The sequence below is a fragment of the Papio anubis genome, chromosome 4 (assembly GCF_008728515.1).
Source record: "Papio anubis isolate 15944 chromosome 4, Panubis1.0, whole genome shotgun sequence".
NCBI lineage: Eukaryota > Metazoa > Chordata > Mammalia > Primates > Cercopithecidae > Papio > Papio anubis.
The window spans coordinates 117703459-117721853 of NC_044979.1; the positions used below are offsets into that span (position 1 = coordinate 117703459).

Sequence of the window (18395 nt, forward strand, 5' to 3'; positions counted from 1 at the left end):
ACTTCCAGTCCTCAGCTTTTCTTTCCCTTCTAAGGACAAAGGGGTAACTCCTTGCAATTCCCTGGCTGATAGGAGTGAAGGTCAAATTGGGCCAGTATCAAGACTCTGGGAGTCTGCAGGAGCACGGGCATTTGGAATAAAAGAAAAATGGGGTAACAAAAAAAAAATAAGGGAAAAAATTGTAGCCAAAATCAGACAAAGCTTGGCAGCAGTGAATGACATAAGGCAAAGAAATTTCCAAGCATGAATGTGGCCAACCCTGTTAACACGTGCAGCCTCACTTTCTTGTCTTGGTTTGCTTTGGGTTTCTTTGATATAATGATGGTGACGGCACAAAGACAGTAAGCTAGCAAAGGCAGAAATGCTGACAGCAAGCATTCATCAAGGATACTGATTTTTATAATGACCCGTTGGAGTTTACAGATGTCACAACAGAGGTACTCAGATTTTCGGGATGAGAAATCTAGGGGTGAGGAGGTAAAGTGACCTGCAGTAGCGGGGTACCCCACTGGGCAAGATCTACAGGCCCAGGCTCCCATCACGCCAGGCCAGGGGACAGTGGGGACCCTCCCTGGGTTCTTACCACATCCCACAGGCAGGTCACCTTGCTGGCCCCATGCCCAGGAAAGGGGGCATGGAGGTTTACACCATGTCACACTGCCATGAGACAGCCAACAGCAGAGCACACAGGCTGCCCAGCCTCAACAACACATGGGTGCTGGCGTGCACAGAGCATGGGGAAAAGGATTTAGAAATAAGACCCATGGGCCAAGACCCCATGATCTCTTCCTGTGCCAGGTTTCTCCTGGTCTCCATGCAAGGGACCTGGCAGACAAGCAGGTAGCTTAACTTTGTCTGCTACGGGGCAGCAGAAAGTCCTGTAATTTGGAAGGTATCCTGCATTTGCAGGAAGAGCAATCAGCACTTCTCATGACTGAAGGCATCCGCTTTGAGGAGTCTTCTAAAAAGCCTTCAGGAAAAAATCCATTCTCAACACCAACTCCAACCTCTGAACTGACCTTGCTGGCCAACTGCACCCTCCTGGTACAGGCCCTCCACCCATGCCAGAGTGAGCCTACATCCTAGAGGTGATGACTTTTGAAAGAAAATTTCTGAATGCATACTTTAAAATCAAGCTTACCAAACCCTCTGAGAACAGTGCTAACTCACCTTTCTTGGTCACCAGAAATGTTTTGGGCTGCCTCCTCAGCCATGTCCTGTGCAAGCTGGTCACGAGTATCACAGTCAGCAGACCAGCTTCTTCCTATATCCTCTGGAAGACAAAGAAACAGAGCTTAATGCTTCCAGCTTCTGTACTTGTGACCTCTTATCGGGACACACATCAAACACAGAGAGAAAAATCCAAACTCCGGTAACATTTTCCCAATCAGAAACAGCTTTTGTTTTCTAACATTGTCAGACAAATTCCTTCCTAAGAAGTGTGCTTTCGACAGACGTGGTGGTTCTTGCCTGTAATCCCAGCACTTTGGGAGGCCGAGGTGGGTGGATCACTTGAGGCCAGAAGTTTGAGACCAGCCTGACCAATATGGTGAAACCCCGTCTCTACTAAAAATACAAAAATAGCCAGGTGTGGTGGCAAGCACCTGTAATCCCAGTTGCTCAGGAGGCTGAGGCGAGAGAATTGCTTGAACCCAGGAGGTGGAGGTTGCAGTGAGACAAGATTGCACTACTGTGCTTCAGCTTGGGCAATAGAATAAGACTCTGCCTCAAAAACAAAACAAAATAAAACAAAAGTGTGTTTTAGGTAGGGATCTTTGTGGCTGCCTGAAACAGATCGCTACTCAACGGAAAGACTGTACATGGAAGCTGAGAGAGTTCCGAGAATTAAAAACTGTAACTGTCAGCTGGGCACGGTGGCTCACGCCTATAATCCCAGCTACTCGGGAGGCTGAGGCTGGAGAATCGCTTGAAACTGAGAGGTGGAGGTTGCAGTGAGCCAAGACAGTGCCATCGCACTCCAGCCTGAGCAACAGAGCAAGGCTCTGTCTCAAAAAAAAAAAAAAAAAAAAAAAAAGGCGGGCGCTGTGGCTCATGCCTGTAATCCCAGCACTTTGGGAGGCCAAGGTGGGCGGATCATGAAGTCAGGAGAGCGAGACCATCCTGGCTAACATGGTAAAACTCCGTCTCTAGTAAAAATACAAAAAAATTAGCCAGTGTGGTGGCAGGCACCTGTAGTCCCAGCTACTCGGGAGGCTGAGGCAGGAGAATGGCGTGAACCTAGGAGGCGGAGCTTGCAGTGAACTGAGATGGCGCCACTGCACTCCAGCCTGGGCGACAGAGTGAGACTCCGTCTCAAAGAAAAAAAAAAACAAAAAACAAAGCTGTAACTGTCCACAACTGGACTGGGAAACAGGATACCTTCCAGAAGAGTAGAAGAGCATTCCTAAGGAAGGCTGGCAAGGCACACCCTAGGCACACTCTGTCTTCTGGCAGAGCCTAGGAATGATCTGGTTCCGAACCTCCTGCACCTCTCCTTGTTTGCAACTGGTTGGGTCAGACTGAGTTCTCTCCATTATGAAACATTTTCTCTTACATTTTTAAAGCATTTGTTAGTTGCCTTAGTTCTTATACCAACATTTAAACCTTCATAGAGATTTGAGAAAACTTAATGTTTTACTCAGAAAACTAGGTAATTTTTCTCTCTGCTCTGAAGAGAGTGATACCAACAAGAGTGGGAATGTTTTCAGGCACGAGCTCCTACTCAGATGGGAACAGGGACCCCTTAAACGATGATGATCCAAGCTACGGGTGTCCGACCTTGGATCCTGTGTTTTCTGGAACTTTGCTGCAGATGAGGTGAGTAACCAGAGCCCTGTGGGGGTTTAAGGGGCCTGCTGTTGACCTAACACACCTGTCTTTCCTGGGGCTTGCTGTCACCTCTGCTTTTCTCACACTGCCTTGGCAGTGCCTCTGGCTTTGTCCCCACTGTGCTTGTTGTGGGTAAATCTCAGATTTGGGGGAAACGCCTACTTTCCAATTTCATTAGCAATACGCTTTCAAATGTGCTTGTGACCAAGGAAAGGATAAACTGCAAACTGTAGTTTCTAAATGAACAAAATTCCTTCTTTCTGGAGCCCCTGCGATTTGCTCTGACACCTTCCTGTCAAATCTAAACAGAGTCCACTGGGTAAAGACACCTGCGCAACCCTGCTGGGCTGGCATCTATACCCACATGCACACCTGGATGCTCTGACCTTGCTGCTGCCTGTGCCTCCCTGTGGGGCTGGACATCCTGAGAACAGGGCCTACATTTAAAGTGTGGGATGTTTTTGAAGCCAGCAGTGCTAACCAAAGATGCCAGGAAATGAGGAGGAGCAAAGAAAGTGACATAACTGAGGGAAGAAAAATGCCTGCACTGCCCTATGTGGGAGGCAGTCTCATAGCCACTCTCAGCTACTGAAGCTTAAGTTACTTACAATTAAATAGAATTAAGAATTATCTGGAGAAACCCCATCTCTACTAAAAATACAAAAAAAATTAGCCAGGTGTGGTGGTGCATGCCTGAAATCCCAGCTACCCAGGAGGCTGAGGCAGGAGATTCGCTTGAACCCAGGAGGCAGAGGTTGTGGTGAGTCAACTTCCTGCCATTGCACTCCAGACTGGGCAACAAGAGTGAAACTCTTGTCTCCAAAAAAAAAAAAAAGAATTAGCTTTAGCTTCTCCATCATTAGCCACATTTCACAGGCTCAGTAGCCGAGATACAAATTATACAATGTTTCCATCATTGCAGAACACCCTCGTGGCCAGCGCTGGGTTGGGCAGCCTCCGGTCTTTTTCCTGGCCCCTGTGGCCAGCATTGTGTCCTCAGAGCAGCTGCATCCAGACAAGGGAGGGGTTCTCACTTCATCTACATTCTTGGGCCGTACTCCTCCACCTGGGGTTTGCTGAGCACTGCATTGGTACAACAGGGAGCACAACACAGAACCAAACTCACTGCTTCCCTCCCGAGGACAGAGGGTTGTGCCGCTTAAGGAGAGACGTGGATGCAGCCAAGCAAACTGGAAAACGTCAAGTTTTAAAAACTGCTTTAAATAAAAATATTCTGAATGAAATTAGGTAAATGGCTTCCAAATATGGCCCATTTTAAGAAATCACTATCTAAGCTCCTGATTTAGAAACAAAGATTCGATCAGGATTTTGACTCTCCTTCTGACCTTGATGAAAGGAGGAAAAAAACACAAGAAAAATCGTTTCTTTGCACGAAATCAGTGTGCAAGGACAGAATCCCCCTGGCTGGAAGAGATCCTGGGAGGCCTTTCCCTTTGGCTTCATTGTTTTAAACAAAATCCACCTCCTTAGAATTTGTTTTTTAAGCCACATATTCTGTATTTCAGATTTAATACTTAGTTTCTAATACTGCTCCTTAGATAATAGCTCACTTAGTGAACCCCTGCCTTACTCCACAGATTTAAGGTGCTTAGCGTGTACATAGTTCAGAACGGATACCTGAAAGTAGGTAGCACTGCCTGAAGACTTTCAATAGTCAAAGTAGAAAAGCAAACACAGGTGTTTACACAGTTCACAGTGTAAAAAGGCACAAACAGAGCTGCAGTTTCAACAGCACAGGGTTCCTCTTCAGATGGAAACCTCAGCAATTGTTCTCACATGGGTTTTCATACTTAAAGATGTAATAGATGGCATTTAAGGATATTAGGTTTCAGATTTGGGAAATTCTACATTTGCAACTCCGGCAAGTGTATACATAAAATATACAAGGAAGAATAACACTAGAATGATGATTATCATGAGCAATCAACTTCGTTTCTCAGGTCTCAATGCAAGCCCAGGTTCTGATCATTATCATCTTATTATCTGCCTGCCTCAGTTTCTCACCTCCAAATGGAGCTTCCCGGGAAAGCACCTGGCCGGTCAGCATCACTTGACCTTCTCCTTGCATGAGCAGTTGCACAGGCTGACACGTCCCTTCCTAGCAAGACTGCCAGTCACTGTCATTTCCATTCTGTTCCTTGAGGCAGCTTGTGGACCTCTACTCATCTACCTTTAGATATTCTACATCTTTTTTTTATTACCACCCCATCGCCACCCCCAGCCCACACTCTGGGTCCCATCATACTCACGGAAACAAGCACAGTGCTTGGGCAAATTTTTGTAATTAATTGTGGCGAAAAGAAAGAAAAATTGACAAGATCTTGGTAGAATGTCAAACTCACCATCCTTTGAGCTAGTCCCCAGAGCGGGCTGCACCAGGGAGAGCAGGGGCAAGGCTGCGATCAGCCCCCTCCAGCCTGGCTGCAAGCAGGCTGCTCCCATGGGGTTGCTGATCAGCATTCACACCAGGGGTGGCTGTGGGGAAGTGAGCGCAGGTGGAAAGCCCACAAATGCATCCCGAAGCAACGGGGACTGGTCTTGCTCCGCCCCATGGGCTGGAGCAGTGAGCCTTCCCTGCCTCTATTAGCATCTTGGGACAAGCAGCCAACCAGAAGCTTCCCCTGAGAAGCAAATCTCCTGCCCAGAAGGTCTGGGACCTTAGCCTCCCTTCACCCCAACATGCATCTGGGCCATTTCCTCTGAGATGAGTATGTCCTAAGTGATGTTCATTTGCAGGGAAATACGTGTTAATCTATCTGTGAGGCTCAATCGTAGCTCCACTAAAGAAAAACAACATAGTTATTAAAGTATGATTTTGTGAAAAATAGCTGAGTGCCCTGTAATTTGCAGTGGGAGGGCATCATGGGACACTTTTAAAGCTACTGTCAAACTAGAAAAGACAAATTTGCTGGGACTAAACACCTGGGACTAAACACTTTTAGTACACCTGGGACTAAAAGTAGGTACTTTGTCTTATATACATCCTCAATAATTTGAATTATAAATGGCATCTCTCTCTTCTATAGTCTTCCGTGCTTTCCATTGGCTTCAAAATAAAATTAAGTATCCATGGCTTGATATTTAAACACCTTGATAGGCTGCCCCCAAATGCCTTGGGTCCTCTGGCCACTTGGAGTGTAGGGGAACATAACCATACCCTAATTGTTCTCTCTCTGCAGAGTCACATGCAGCAATTCCACTGAAGGAATGCGGTGATCGCAGTAGGAATCATCTTTCAGCACTACAGAGTTTGGTGATCACTTTGATTTTTCCCTCTCAAAAGTACGTTACAAATAGGGAATTGCCATAACCACCTTTGCATTTATCTTGTTCCAATGAAATTGTTAAGAAAAGCATAACACATGAATTATATGGGGTAATGTATTAGGTTCTGAAGCACATATTTTGAGTAGTATACAATTATCCATATCATCTCAGCTTCCTTACCCTCACCCGCCCACCTTATTTTCATCAAAGTCTGTCCTTCCATCTGGAGTGGTTTCTCCACACTGAATATTATTTGATGTAGACAACTGATATTTCATAAAGTATGAATAGAATCCTCTTAGGAAAGCATTGCTACTTACGTGAGCCCAGATCATATGATGGCACATGCCAAGGCAGACCTAGGACAAGTCCCATGGTCCCTGGGCATGGCCCCTCTCAGCTTCCCCACGGAGCTGAGCTGGAGCACCACTGTTTCTCTTGGTTATTTCAGACTTGCCCAGTGTGAAGGGAGGCCCACCTGTCACTTGGGACAGGTTAAGCCACTAAACATCTAAGAATCACACTGGGCATTTCTTTCTAGATTTAAGACTGCATGCTCCAAAAACTGGTAAAGCCCCAGGTAGGAGCTGCTTTGGGAAGGCCAAATTTGAACTAAGTAAAGTGTTAATGAGGAGGTCCTACATCCCATCAGGCACTTCCCTCATGAGGGCCCCTTATGTCCTCTGCCTCCTTGGCAGGGTTTATTTGCAAACAGTGAAAGAAGTGAACAGAGAAAAGTACAAAAACACAAGGTAGACACCCTCCACTCAGTTCTGGTTCTCACTTCCGTCTGGTCATCTGTTTTTCTTCCCCTGTAAGGGGAGGATCCTCACCCAGAAGACTTCACTAGAATTTTCTCTCAATAAGGAAGATAACCAAACAGATAATTTTAAATTGAAACTAGTATGGTAAAAAGTGGTTACAGTGTGTATATATGTAGATTCCTTTAAATTTTTAAATAGTTTGAGGTTAGAAACGCAGGGCTGTCTGGTTATAAGGTTTGAGCTCGAAGGTCACTGGATGATGTCACGGTGTGCTGAGACACGCCAACCAAACCTCTATGAGCCTTGTAAGAGCCATGGAAGTCACCCAGTCTGCACTGTGTGCTGCTGTGAACTGGCAACATCTGGTTAGCAGCATATATTCACTGAGAAAAAAAGCCAATTTTTGCTTGTTTTGTTTTGTAAGGCTTATGTTATGGTTTGAGTGTGTCCCCTAAATTCCTCTTAGAAGCTTGGTCCTCTGCAGTGGTGTTGGGAGGTAGGGCCTGATGAGAAGTGATGAGGTCACAAGGGCTCTGCTCTCATGATGGCTTAAGGCTGTTATTGTGAGAATGAGTTGTTATCAAAGACGGTCCGCCCCTCTTGCCTCTTCTGTCTCCTGCACACACTTCTGCCTTGTGCCCTTCTGCCAGGGGACAATACAGCAAGGAGGGCTTTACCAGACGCATCCCCTTACCTTACTTTGGACATCCCAGCTCCCAAAACTGTAATAACTCTCTTTTCTTTATAAATGACTCAGTCTGTGGGAATCAGCTATAGCCAGACAACACAGACTAAGACCACTTATAAATGCTCACATTTTACACTTCCCAATTTAGAAACCTGCCAATGAGTAATGCTATTTTCTCTAATTCCAACCACCACAGGTGGTCAGCACGTTTAGTCACTGTTAGAGAAACTGTCTCAGGAGGCTGAATGACTTGCCCAAGACTAGGATGCTGGAAAGAGCCAAAATCCATTCCCAGGTCTTAGGGTGTGGAATTTAGCATCTTTCCAAGCTACATATGCTGGTTATGGTTTAAGATTGGTTCATTTTGTGCTACAGGTGAATACGACCTAGATTCCAGGAAGGCAGCTACATTTTCTCATGCTACCCTGTGGGGTCATCTTCCTTACTGTCCAGTGATTTGTGAAGTCCTCTGTGTGGCTGGTCTCTCCCAGAATCCTTTAGCCTAGAACTTAATAAGTGGTCACTCTGCCCTCACTGCAAAGACTTACAGATACTGATAGATCCTCATCCATGTTGGGCCCATGGTAAAAAGAGATGACTCTGCAATGTGGTGCCACCTTATTGATTGAGACTCCAGTATTCTAAACCTGGCATAATATCAAAGTGACAAATAAGTTTAATTTTCTATTTATGAAAATAAGGATGTGCTGTGAAGAGTCTGAAGTCCAATGTTCAGGAAACTGTAATTGCCAAGTGAATATGTAAAGCACTCAAATAACAAATATTTATTATTTAGTCCCTTAAAAATAATTTACTTTATTACAAAGATAGTAATACAATTTTTAGAAAATACATACATCTACAAAGATTGAAATAAAAAAACACTCATAAATATCCAGATTTAAGTGTCAGTGTATACCTTCCTGATCTTTTTCTATTATACTGTATATATCAACATCTAATCTGCTTTTTTAACTATGTCATATACATTTTGCCACATCAGTACACTTTTTTCTGTAACATTATTTTTTAGAGCATATCAAACCATGGTTTATTTCACTGATCCCCAATTAATTCATAATTAGAATATTTCATGTTTTTCCAGCATAACAGTTCTAGAACATCTTTGATTATAACCTTTGTGTAAATTCCTTTAAGTATTGAGTCAAAGGAGACACACATCTTTTCAGGAATTCTGTATAAAATAAATACTAAACTAGACTCCAGGAAAGTGATATCAATTCACATTCCCAATAGCACTGTCCCAATGGGGCTAATTTATCTCCTTTTTAATCTCGGGGTTATTTCCAGTTATAACATCATTTTTGTCTCTTGATTCAACAATTGTACTTAGAAGAAGCTCTAAAAATCCCAAACTGAAGCTTCCTTTTAGTCCCTCCCTGTTAAAATCCATATGAAAGAACAGAATTCAAGAGCCATCAGCAAAACGGAGGAGTTAAAGTTACTGGCTTCTGTCCCCACCACATAATTTCAACTACGCAAATACCCAGTGGCAAGATTATTGCCCTGATTATCCCAGAAATTGGGAGTGAAGCTGTGACAACTCACTGGACCACAGAGCCAAGAAAAACCATGAATGGTTCTGTTTGATCATGACACCCCTCCCCCAAGCGCACATAGCACCTCACTTGGAGAATTTCTCTGGAATCACAATTTCTACAGTGGGAAAAAAGAGCAAGAGGTGGGCATTCACCTTCCCCACCATTCTGAGACTCTTCACAGGGGCACACTATGGTCCTTTCCCACTGGAAGCACTGCAGGTGCCAGCAGGGTTAACCTACTAGGTGTAAATTAGAAACAAAGAATGGGGGTGGGGCTTACAGCAATCAGCAAACAAATCACAAAGCCAACTGTAGGGAACCTGGGCTTAGGGCACCATTTGGCACTACATGGGCTGTAGCACTCACGGGCTTAAAGACCAAAAAAGACAGTGTGCTTACAATTTCTGGACAGACCTACTGTACAAGGACAATCACAGACAAAGCCAGATTGCAAAGACTCTTTATAAATACCTACATATTCAATGCTCAGATATCAATGTATAACTACAAGGATGAAGAACAGCCAGGGAAACATGATGTCACCAAACAGACAAAGTGCCAGTGACTGACTCTGAAGAGGCAGAGATATATGATATTCCTGAGATAATTCAAAATAGCTGTCTGAAGATATAAAACTCACTGGTAAAAATAACTCAGGAACTGATAACCAAATGATGATGATGATGAACAACCTAGAGGACTGGTTGAATTCGTTGCTCAAACTAGAGAAAAACACTGTCCTACTAAATGATACCATTTTAAATAAACTGATTGGTCAGTACTGTCAAGCAATTGAAGTAATTTGTCCAGATACAAATAAAGATGAAGGTTTTGCTCAAATTCAAGTGAGATTTAAAAGCTGAATTAAAAGCTATTCAAGAGTCAGATGACTCATAAGCGGCTATAGCAAACTGCAAGACATTTGCTTTAGTGCATATAACTTCTGCACAATTTGAAATGTCTCAAGGTAATTTCAAAAAAAGTAAACACCTTCTTCATAAAGCTATAAAATATGGAGCAGTACCACTAGAAATGCTGCAAATTGCCATGCAGAATTGAAACCTCCAAGAAAGTAGCTGCTTTCAGAGAAGGAAAAGAGTTCAACAACATTGACAATATTAACTACCCAAGAATCATTCTCTAGTTCATTGGACATTTACAGAATAGGAACATGCTGTAATTAGGCAATTTAGGCAACAGAAAGCAAAGGCATCCAAATTGGGAAGGAGGAAGTTAAACTGTCCCTGTTTACAGATGACATGATCATAAGTATAGAAAATCCTAAAGACTCCACCAAAAAAACTGTTCAAACTCAAAAACATTCAGTAAAGTTTTAGGATACAAAACCAACACACAAAAACTAGTATTATTTCCTTTTTTTGAGACAAGATCTCACTCTGTTGCCCAGGGTGAAGTGCAGTGTTGCAATCATAGCTCATTGCAGCCTCAGCCCCCTGGGCTCAACCAATCCTCCCACCTCAGCCTCCCAAGTAGTTGGGATCACCACATCTGGCTAACTTGTGTATTTTTTGTAGAGAAGGGGTTTTGCCATGTTGCTCAGGCTGGTCTCAAACTCGCGAGCTCAAGCAATTCACCTGTCTTGGCCTCCCAGAGTGCTGGGATTACAGCCATAACACCAGTATCATTTCTATACATTAATGGTGAACTATCTGAAAAAGAAATCAAGAAAATCCCATTTACGATAGCTACAAATACTATATATATATATATATATATATATATATATATAAACTTAACCATGGTGAAAAATCTCTAGGATGAAAACTATAAAACACTGATGAAAGAAACTGAAGACACAAATAAATGGGAAGTTATTCTGTGTTCATGGATTGAAATAATTATTTCTTAAATGTTCATACTGTCCAAAGCAATCTGCAGATTCAGTGCAATTCCTATCAAGATACCAATGAAATTCTTCACAGCAATAGAAAAAAATTCCTAAAATTCGTATGTAACCACAAAAGACCTTGAATAGCCAAAGCAATCTTGAGCAAAAAGAACAAAGCCCGAGGCATCATAATACCTGGCTTCAAAATATACCATAAAATTAAAGTTATAAAAACAGCATGGTACTGGTATAAAAATAGATAGATAGATCAGTGGAACAGAGAACCCAGGAATAAATTCACACATTTACAGCCAACTGATATTCAACAAAGGTGACAATAACATACATTTATTGAAAAGAAAGGGCAGTCTTTCAATAAACGATGCTGGGAAAACTGAAAATCCACATGCAGAAGAATGAAATTAAACCCTTACCTCTCACCATATACACAAATCAACTCAAGGTGAATTAAAGACATAGATGTAAGACCTGAAACTATGAAACTGCTAGAGGAAACACAGGGGAAATGCTTCACTATATTTATACAGGCAAGAATTTTATGAACAAGACTTCAAAAGCACAGGCAACAAATGCAAACAATGGGCAAATCAAACTACATCAAATTAAAAGGCTTCTGCACGGCAAAGGAAACAACCGACAGAGTGAAGTGAAGTGAATCTATAGAATGGGAGAAAACATTATATTTGCAAACTATACATCCGACAAAGATTTAATATCTAAAATATAAAAGGAACTCAAACAACTTAATAGTAAAAAAACAAATAAGCCTATTTAAAAATGGGCAAAAGACCTGAATAGACTTCTCAAAAGAAGACAAGCAAACGGCCAATGGGTATATGAAAAATGTTCATCACTAATCATCAGGAAAATAAAAATCAAAACTACAAAGAGATATCACCTCAGTCACCTCATACCAGTTAAAATGGCCATTATCAAAAAGATAAAAGATTAGCTTTGTTTGGGCCTTTCTTGGGGAAAAAAAAAAAAAAAAAAGACAGAAGGTAAGTGTTGGCAAGGATGTGGAGAAAAGGAAGCTTTTGTATGCTGTTGGAGAAAATGTAAATTAGTATCCCCATTAAGGCAAACAGTATGGAGGTTCTTCAAAATATTAAAAATAGAACTACCATATGATCCAGCAATCCCACTACTGGGTATTCACCCAGAGGAAATGAAATCAGTATATCAAAAAGACATCTTGCACTCGAATATTCACTGCATTATTCACTACAGCCAAGATACGGAAACAACCCTAGTGACCATCAACAGATGAATGGATAAACAAAATGGACATAAACACAATGGAGTACTATTCAGCGATAAAAAAGAACAAAATCTGGTCATTTGCAACCACATGGTTGAACCCCTGGAGAACATTATATTAAGTGAAATAAGCCGGGCACAGACAATGCACGATCTCACTTATATTTAGAATCTAAAAAAGCTAATCTCATAGAAGGAGAGTAGAATGGTAGTTACCAGATGCTTAGGTGTTTGGGGGCAGCAGGTAAGGGAGACCCTGGTCAAGGATATATAATTACAGTTGGATAAAAAGAAACGCTGGGTGTGGTGGCTCATGCCTGTGGTCCTAGCACTTTGGGAGGCTGAGGCAGGCAGACTGCTTGAGCCCAAGAGTTTGAGACCAGCCTGGGCAATGTGGTAAAACCTCATCTCTACAAAAAATACAAAAATTAGTCGGGCACAGTGGCACACACCTGTGGTTCCAGCTACTTGGGAGGGTGAGGCAGGAGGACTACTTAAGCCCTGGAGTTTGAGACTGCAGTGAGCCGTGATTGTACCACTACACTCCAGCCTGGGGGACAGAGCCAGACCCTGTCTCCTCCAAGAAAAAAAAAAAGAGCTAAAAACCAGAATAGGCAAATATATAGAGACAGATATTAGATAAGTAATTGCCTGGGGCCAGGAGGTATATGCTGGGGGAGAACAGAACAAGGGAAGAGAGAAAAATGAAAAATGATTACTTATGGTTAAGAAGTTTCCTTATTGGGTGATGAAAATGTTCTAAAATTGATAGTGGTGATGGTTGTACAACTCTGAGAACATACTAAAAACCACTAGACCGTCTATTTTAAATGGGTGAATTGTGTGATATGTGAATTATATCTCAATACAGCTGTTTTAAAAAGTACTGAATTGTTACCTCTTCAAAATGATGGATGCTTTGCTAAATTGGCAACATACACTAAGAACATGAATGTCATTAAACACCTTTGCCTAGTGGCTGAACCAGAATTCCAGCCCCAGGACTACTGTTGAGGCCACATTCTAGGTCCCCAAAAGTGGGCTCCTTCACACCAGGCACAGTTCCTCACTGTAAACTTAGCCTACAGAACTGACGGCTAAGCAGTTCCCTGCTGGGCCAAGGAAGCGCTGAAGGACAACAGGACCACTAGGATGCTAGCCAGGAGCAACTGGAATGTAAAATTCTTAAATGTCTCCAATATGGCACAGAATGACTTCAAAATTCAGCTGATAAAATTCTTGGATAAAAAGAATTGCTGGGTGTGGTGGCTTACGGCTATGATTCTAGCACTTTGGGAGGCCGAGGCGGGCAGACTGCTTGAGCCCAGGAGTCCTGGGCAACATGGCAAAACCTCATCTCTACAAAACAATATAAAAAACACACCTGTGGTTCCAGCTACTTGGGTGGGTGAGGTAGGAGGACTGCTTAAGCCCAGGAGTTTGAGACTGCAGTGAGCCGTGACTGTACTACTGCACTCCAGCCTAGGGGACAGAGCCAGATCCTGTCTCCCCCAGGAAAAAAAAAAACAGCTAAAAGCCAGAATAGGCAAATATACAGAGACAGATATTAGACAAGTAATTGCCTAGGGCTAGGAAGTATATGCTGGGGGAGAGCAGAACAAAGGAGGAGAGAAAAGATGTGCCTACCAAAAGGACATGGAGTCCTCAGCCCAGGGCAGGCAAGGTATGGGACTGCCTTATTTTACCCTGGCATTTAGGACAGTACTCCACAAACCACAAATTCTCATAAATCACAGCCAGTAAAAGTATGTCTCAAAATCCAGAAAGCTATTTAAAAGAGGTCTCAACACTTTGAGATGTTAGTCTTGAAATAAGTTAATTTTTCAAATTATATTCATTCCTCTAAATGGATTAAATTGCTATTTCTTGACCTGGCAAAATTTTACCTTGGAAGATCATTCAATAAAGCAGCACTGTGCCCTTCTCTAAGTCTGTGGTTTTGTATGGGCTCCTGCCATCATTTTTCACAGCTCTTTGAGGAGCAAAGAGATGGAGGACTTGGTAGACACTAAGTAGCAAGTTGTGATAGGAATCAGAAACAGATACCAACTTCTTGAATCTCAACTAAGGTTTCTTTAGCCACATTCTACACAAAGATAAAATCTTAAGCCATTCATTAAAATCTTCGAAATTATGTGTATTTGATAATAAACATCATATAGAGCAAATGGTTAAGTCACTAATACCATTCTCTTTAACAATAATTTCAGTTTTATAAAACTACTTTCAGATATTGTTTCATTTTGTATCATGATTTTTAAGTTTTCTCACTACAGCTGGAATTAATTTTGTTACAACGAGGAGAAAGGGTTTAAAAATTAAAATGGCGTCTTCTAATTTTAAAATGTTAATTTAACAAAATATTCCACCCTATTTAAACATTATTAAACACAGGCCAGGCATGGTGGCTCACGCCTGTAATCCCAGCACTTCTGAGAGGCCAAGGCAGGTGGATCACGAAGTCAAGAGATCGAGACCATCCTGGCCAACATAGTGAAATGCCATCTCTACTAAAAATACAAAAATTAGCTGGGTGTGGTGGCACGTGCCTATAGTCCCAGCTACTCGGGGGGCTGAGGCAGGAGAATCGCTTGAACATGGGAGGTGGAGGTTGCAGTGAGCCAAGATCGTGACACTGGCACTCTGGCCTGGCGACAGAGCAAGACTCTGTCTCAAGGAAAAAAAAAACTGAACCAAGCAAACAAACAAAAAACCATTATTAAACATCAAAAGAACTATTCAAATACACTGGTTTTACCAAAAAACATGAAAAAGCCAAAATAGAAATTTTCATGTTAGCTAGTCTTCGATTTCTTCATCTTGTCCTAAGCAATTTAGGCCTCAGTTTTGTAATGTGACATTAAGATAACGTTTACGGATGGGTGTGATGGCTAATGCCTGTAATCCCAGCACTTTGGGAGGCCCAGGTGGGTGGGTGGCTTGAGCCCAGGAGTTCAAGACCAGCCTAGGCAACACAGTGGGACTCTGTCTCTATGAAAAATTAAAAACTAGCTGGATGTGGTGGCGCACACCGGTAGTCCCAGGTAGTCAGGAGGCTGAGGTGGGAGGATGCCTTGAGCCAAGGAGGTCAAGGCGGTGAGCCATGATTGTTGCCCTTCACTCCAGTCTGGGTGACAGAGTGAGACCTTGTCTCAAACAAAACAAAACAAGAAAATAAAAGATATTGTTGATCATGTCCACCTCCACAGGACAATGAGATAGAATTATAATAGGAAATATGATAGGTATGTTTCAGGGAGAATGAGCACATCTACCACTACTGAATCAGCTTTGATGTTCAGAAACATCAAAGAAATATGGTCTCATCACCTAACACAGATGATACCTTAGAAGTTTCATTTGTTTCTACTCTAAATAGAAGGGTCTTCTTTCCAGAACGACAGATCCGATGCACTGCGGAAGAAAGAAATATAAGGAATTACAACCTAAACCCAAAACTGGCCCCAGGAAGAAACTAATTGGAATGGCAGAAGGAGCTCCCAGCGAAAAGCTGTGTTGGCTGGGCCAGCTCTCCAGGCATCAAGAGGGGAGTGGACTCAGGTGGGCTTGAGTACTCAGCAAGAGAGAGAGAGACCCCAAATGCTGCAGCTGTGACACCCCACAGCGCTCTGAGTAACCAAGGCAGTGGCAGCGGGGTGACAGAGGCTATACTTTCTGTCACTGGGCTCCAAGGGGCAGGAGCAAGCAGGGTGAACACACTGAAATGCAAGACTGACTGTGCGCTACAGGCCGTGCTGAGCTAGAGCCTCTGCCTGGAGGGAAAGTACCCAGCTCCCAGGCAACAGCTGCACGAATTCTGGCTACTACACCAAGTCTAAATACATGAGGATTTTCACAACGTCAATGAGAAATTGTTCTTTAAAGTCTGAATAAATAAATTCTAGCTTTTCTTTTCAATGTCTTAAAAACAAAACAAAACAGACATGAGCAACATGAAGTGATATGTTTATCCAACTGTGTGCCATTAAGTCAACTTTTAGTTAAAATGTTAGAGAGGGACAAATAAGTACAGTGTGTCGATGTGCGGTGCTGTGAGGACACAGACCAGTGATCAGAACACAACGCCTACGGCCTCTCCCATCCTGACAAAGTCTCCGCATGCCAACTCCAGCAACAGGGTGCTAGGACAGCGCAGGGATGAAATACTGAAGGGAGACGTCTTCGTGAAGCAGATCAAAATGCACCATCTTGTTATTCACAATATCTGGGAAGAGAAAAGCCATGATTTTAAAGACCTAGTACAGCACACACATTTTGATATCTACTTTTTCAGAACAGCCTTCCCAGCCTGTGCCTCCTGTTTTAGGCATCTGTCTTCCCCGAGGCAGCTGTGGAGACCACAGTCTCTCACTCTCACTGCCACAGCTGAGGCTGCATCACTGGCATTTAGGACAGTACTCCACAAACCACAAATTCTTATAAATCACAGCCAGTAAAAGTATGTCTCAAAATCCAGAAAGCTATTTAAAAGAAGGTCTCAACACTTTGAGATGCTAGTCTTGAAATAAGTTAATTTTTCAAATTATATTCATTCCTCTAAATGGATTAAATTGCTATTTCTTGACCTGGCAAAATTGTACCTTGGAAGATTATTCAATAAAGCAGCACATCTACCAGTACTGAATCAGCTTTGATGTTCAGCACTGGCGGCTTCCTGCAGCAAGGAAAGGAAGAGTGAAGCGGCCCAAGCCCTTGGCAAAACACCCAGCAGGCTGGCTTTCTGGCAAACCACATTCACCCACATCAGCATCCTTCTGCGGGCAAGAGCAGCTCCTCACCAGTGAGTGGAGGAACTGTGCTGAGAAAAGCTGAGAGCCAGGATCCCCCAACACCTGGGACAGACTGTGTCACACACTGCTGCATGGGATGGACCCCTGCATCTCAACGGTCCTGCCAATCCCGTGAGGGCCATGGGGGATGGCTAAAATCCAAGGCATCAGGCATGCAACCAAGCAGGGAAGTAAAGAGCACATGAGGGCGGGCAGGAGCACACAGTGTGACAACCACCCAGAGCTCGGGGAGCTGCAGCACAGCAGCCGAGGAAAGCTCTCCAGCACATGTGAGTGAGTGACAAGAAACCATGTGTGAGCAGGCTGCAGAGAGGCCAATCCCAGGAGATGGGAGGTCGGGGAAAGGACCGGAAAGGACAAGCAGGAAGACAAGCATTCTTTAAGAGAGGTGGTGCAAGGGCACAGGAGAGGCAGAGACTGAGGGTGGCAGGACCTAGCTAGAGGAGGGGACAACTGATTCGACACCTGAAGGAGACTGATAGAGACAGAAAAGGGGCTTTGGGAAGTTAAGAAGGTATGAGAAGTTCAACCTAGGGTTTTTTTTTTTAAATTTTTTGCTACATCACAATTTGCTGGTCCTCCTTTCTCTGCTACACGTGGGGACACCAAAGTGAATGTTGAGAAGACACATGGCTTAGTCAACCACCTTTGATAAGAACTCTTCTGTACTCCTCATCAGCCTTGGATTCAGAAGGCCCCAAAATGCCAAGTTCAAAGACTGATGTTGTGCAGCACAGGGACCCCCCAACCCGTGTTTCCACACTCTACATAGACGAGGAGTATTTCACCCTCTCACCATTCACACTGTGCTTGTCAGGACCAAGGGTCTGGGCATTGTACAGGAGCTTGGGAGAAGTGCAGCCATGAGGCCCAGCCCAAACTATGAACAAGGAGTCCCTTTACACGACCTCCAGGTGATCTCCATGCACATCAAGGTTCTCAGAAGCACCTTTAAGGACCCGGCACTGCCACACAGCTCCCACCATGCTTGGCCTTAGAAATATGACACCGTTCATGTCAAAGTTCCTTAAAAAGCAGCACAGGTACCTCACTCCAAAACTCCTCATGATCTGGCCTCATCTAGCTTCTCCATCTCTACCCTCAGAGCTGCTTCTCTGGCGGTATCTCCTTCTGTGCCCATCACTCCAACTGATGCCTTCCCCAATTCCCTAACACCCATTGCTCCTCCCATGGTCTCTTCTGATTCTCTTCATGTCTCTCGTTCAAAAGGGCTGGTCCTTGACATTGCCACCTGGAATGTTCTGTTCCTTTTCTACAGCACACTGCAGATCCGAAGGGGAT

General features: G+C 43.4%; 1 protein-coding gene across 1 annotated transcript in view; it reads right to left on the reverse strand.

The window, feature by feature from the left end:
- The window catches only part of PKD1L1 (polycystin 1 like 1, transient receptor potential channel interacting), a 216094-nt gene that overhangs the window by 185065 nt on the left and 12634 nt on the right, over positions 1–18395 (reverse strand). Inside the window, 1 exon segment of the mRNA XM_031665407.1 lies at positions 1171–1273. Within this exon segment, the coding sequence (XP_031521267.1) occupies positions 1171–1273 (103 nt within the window).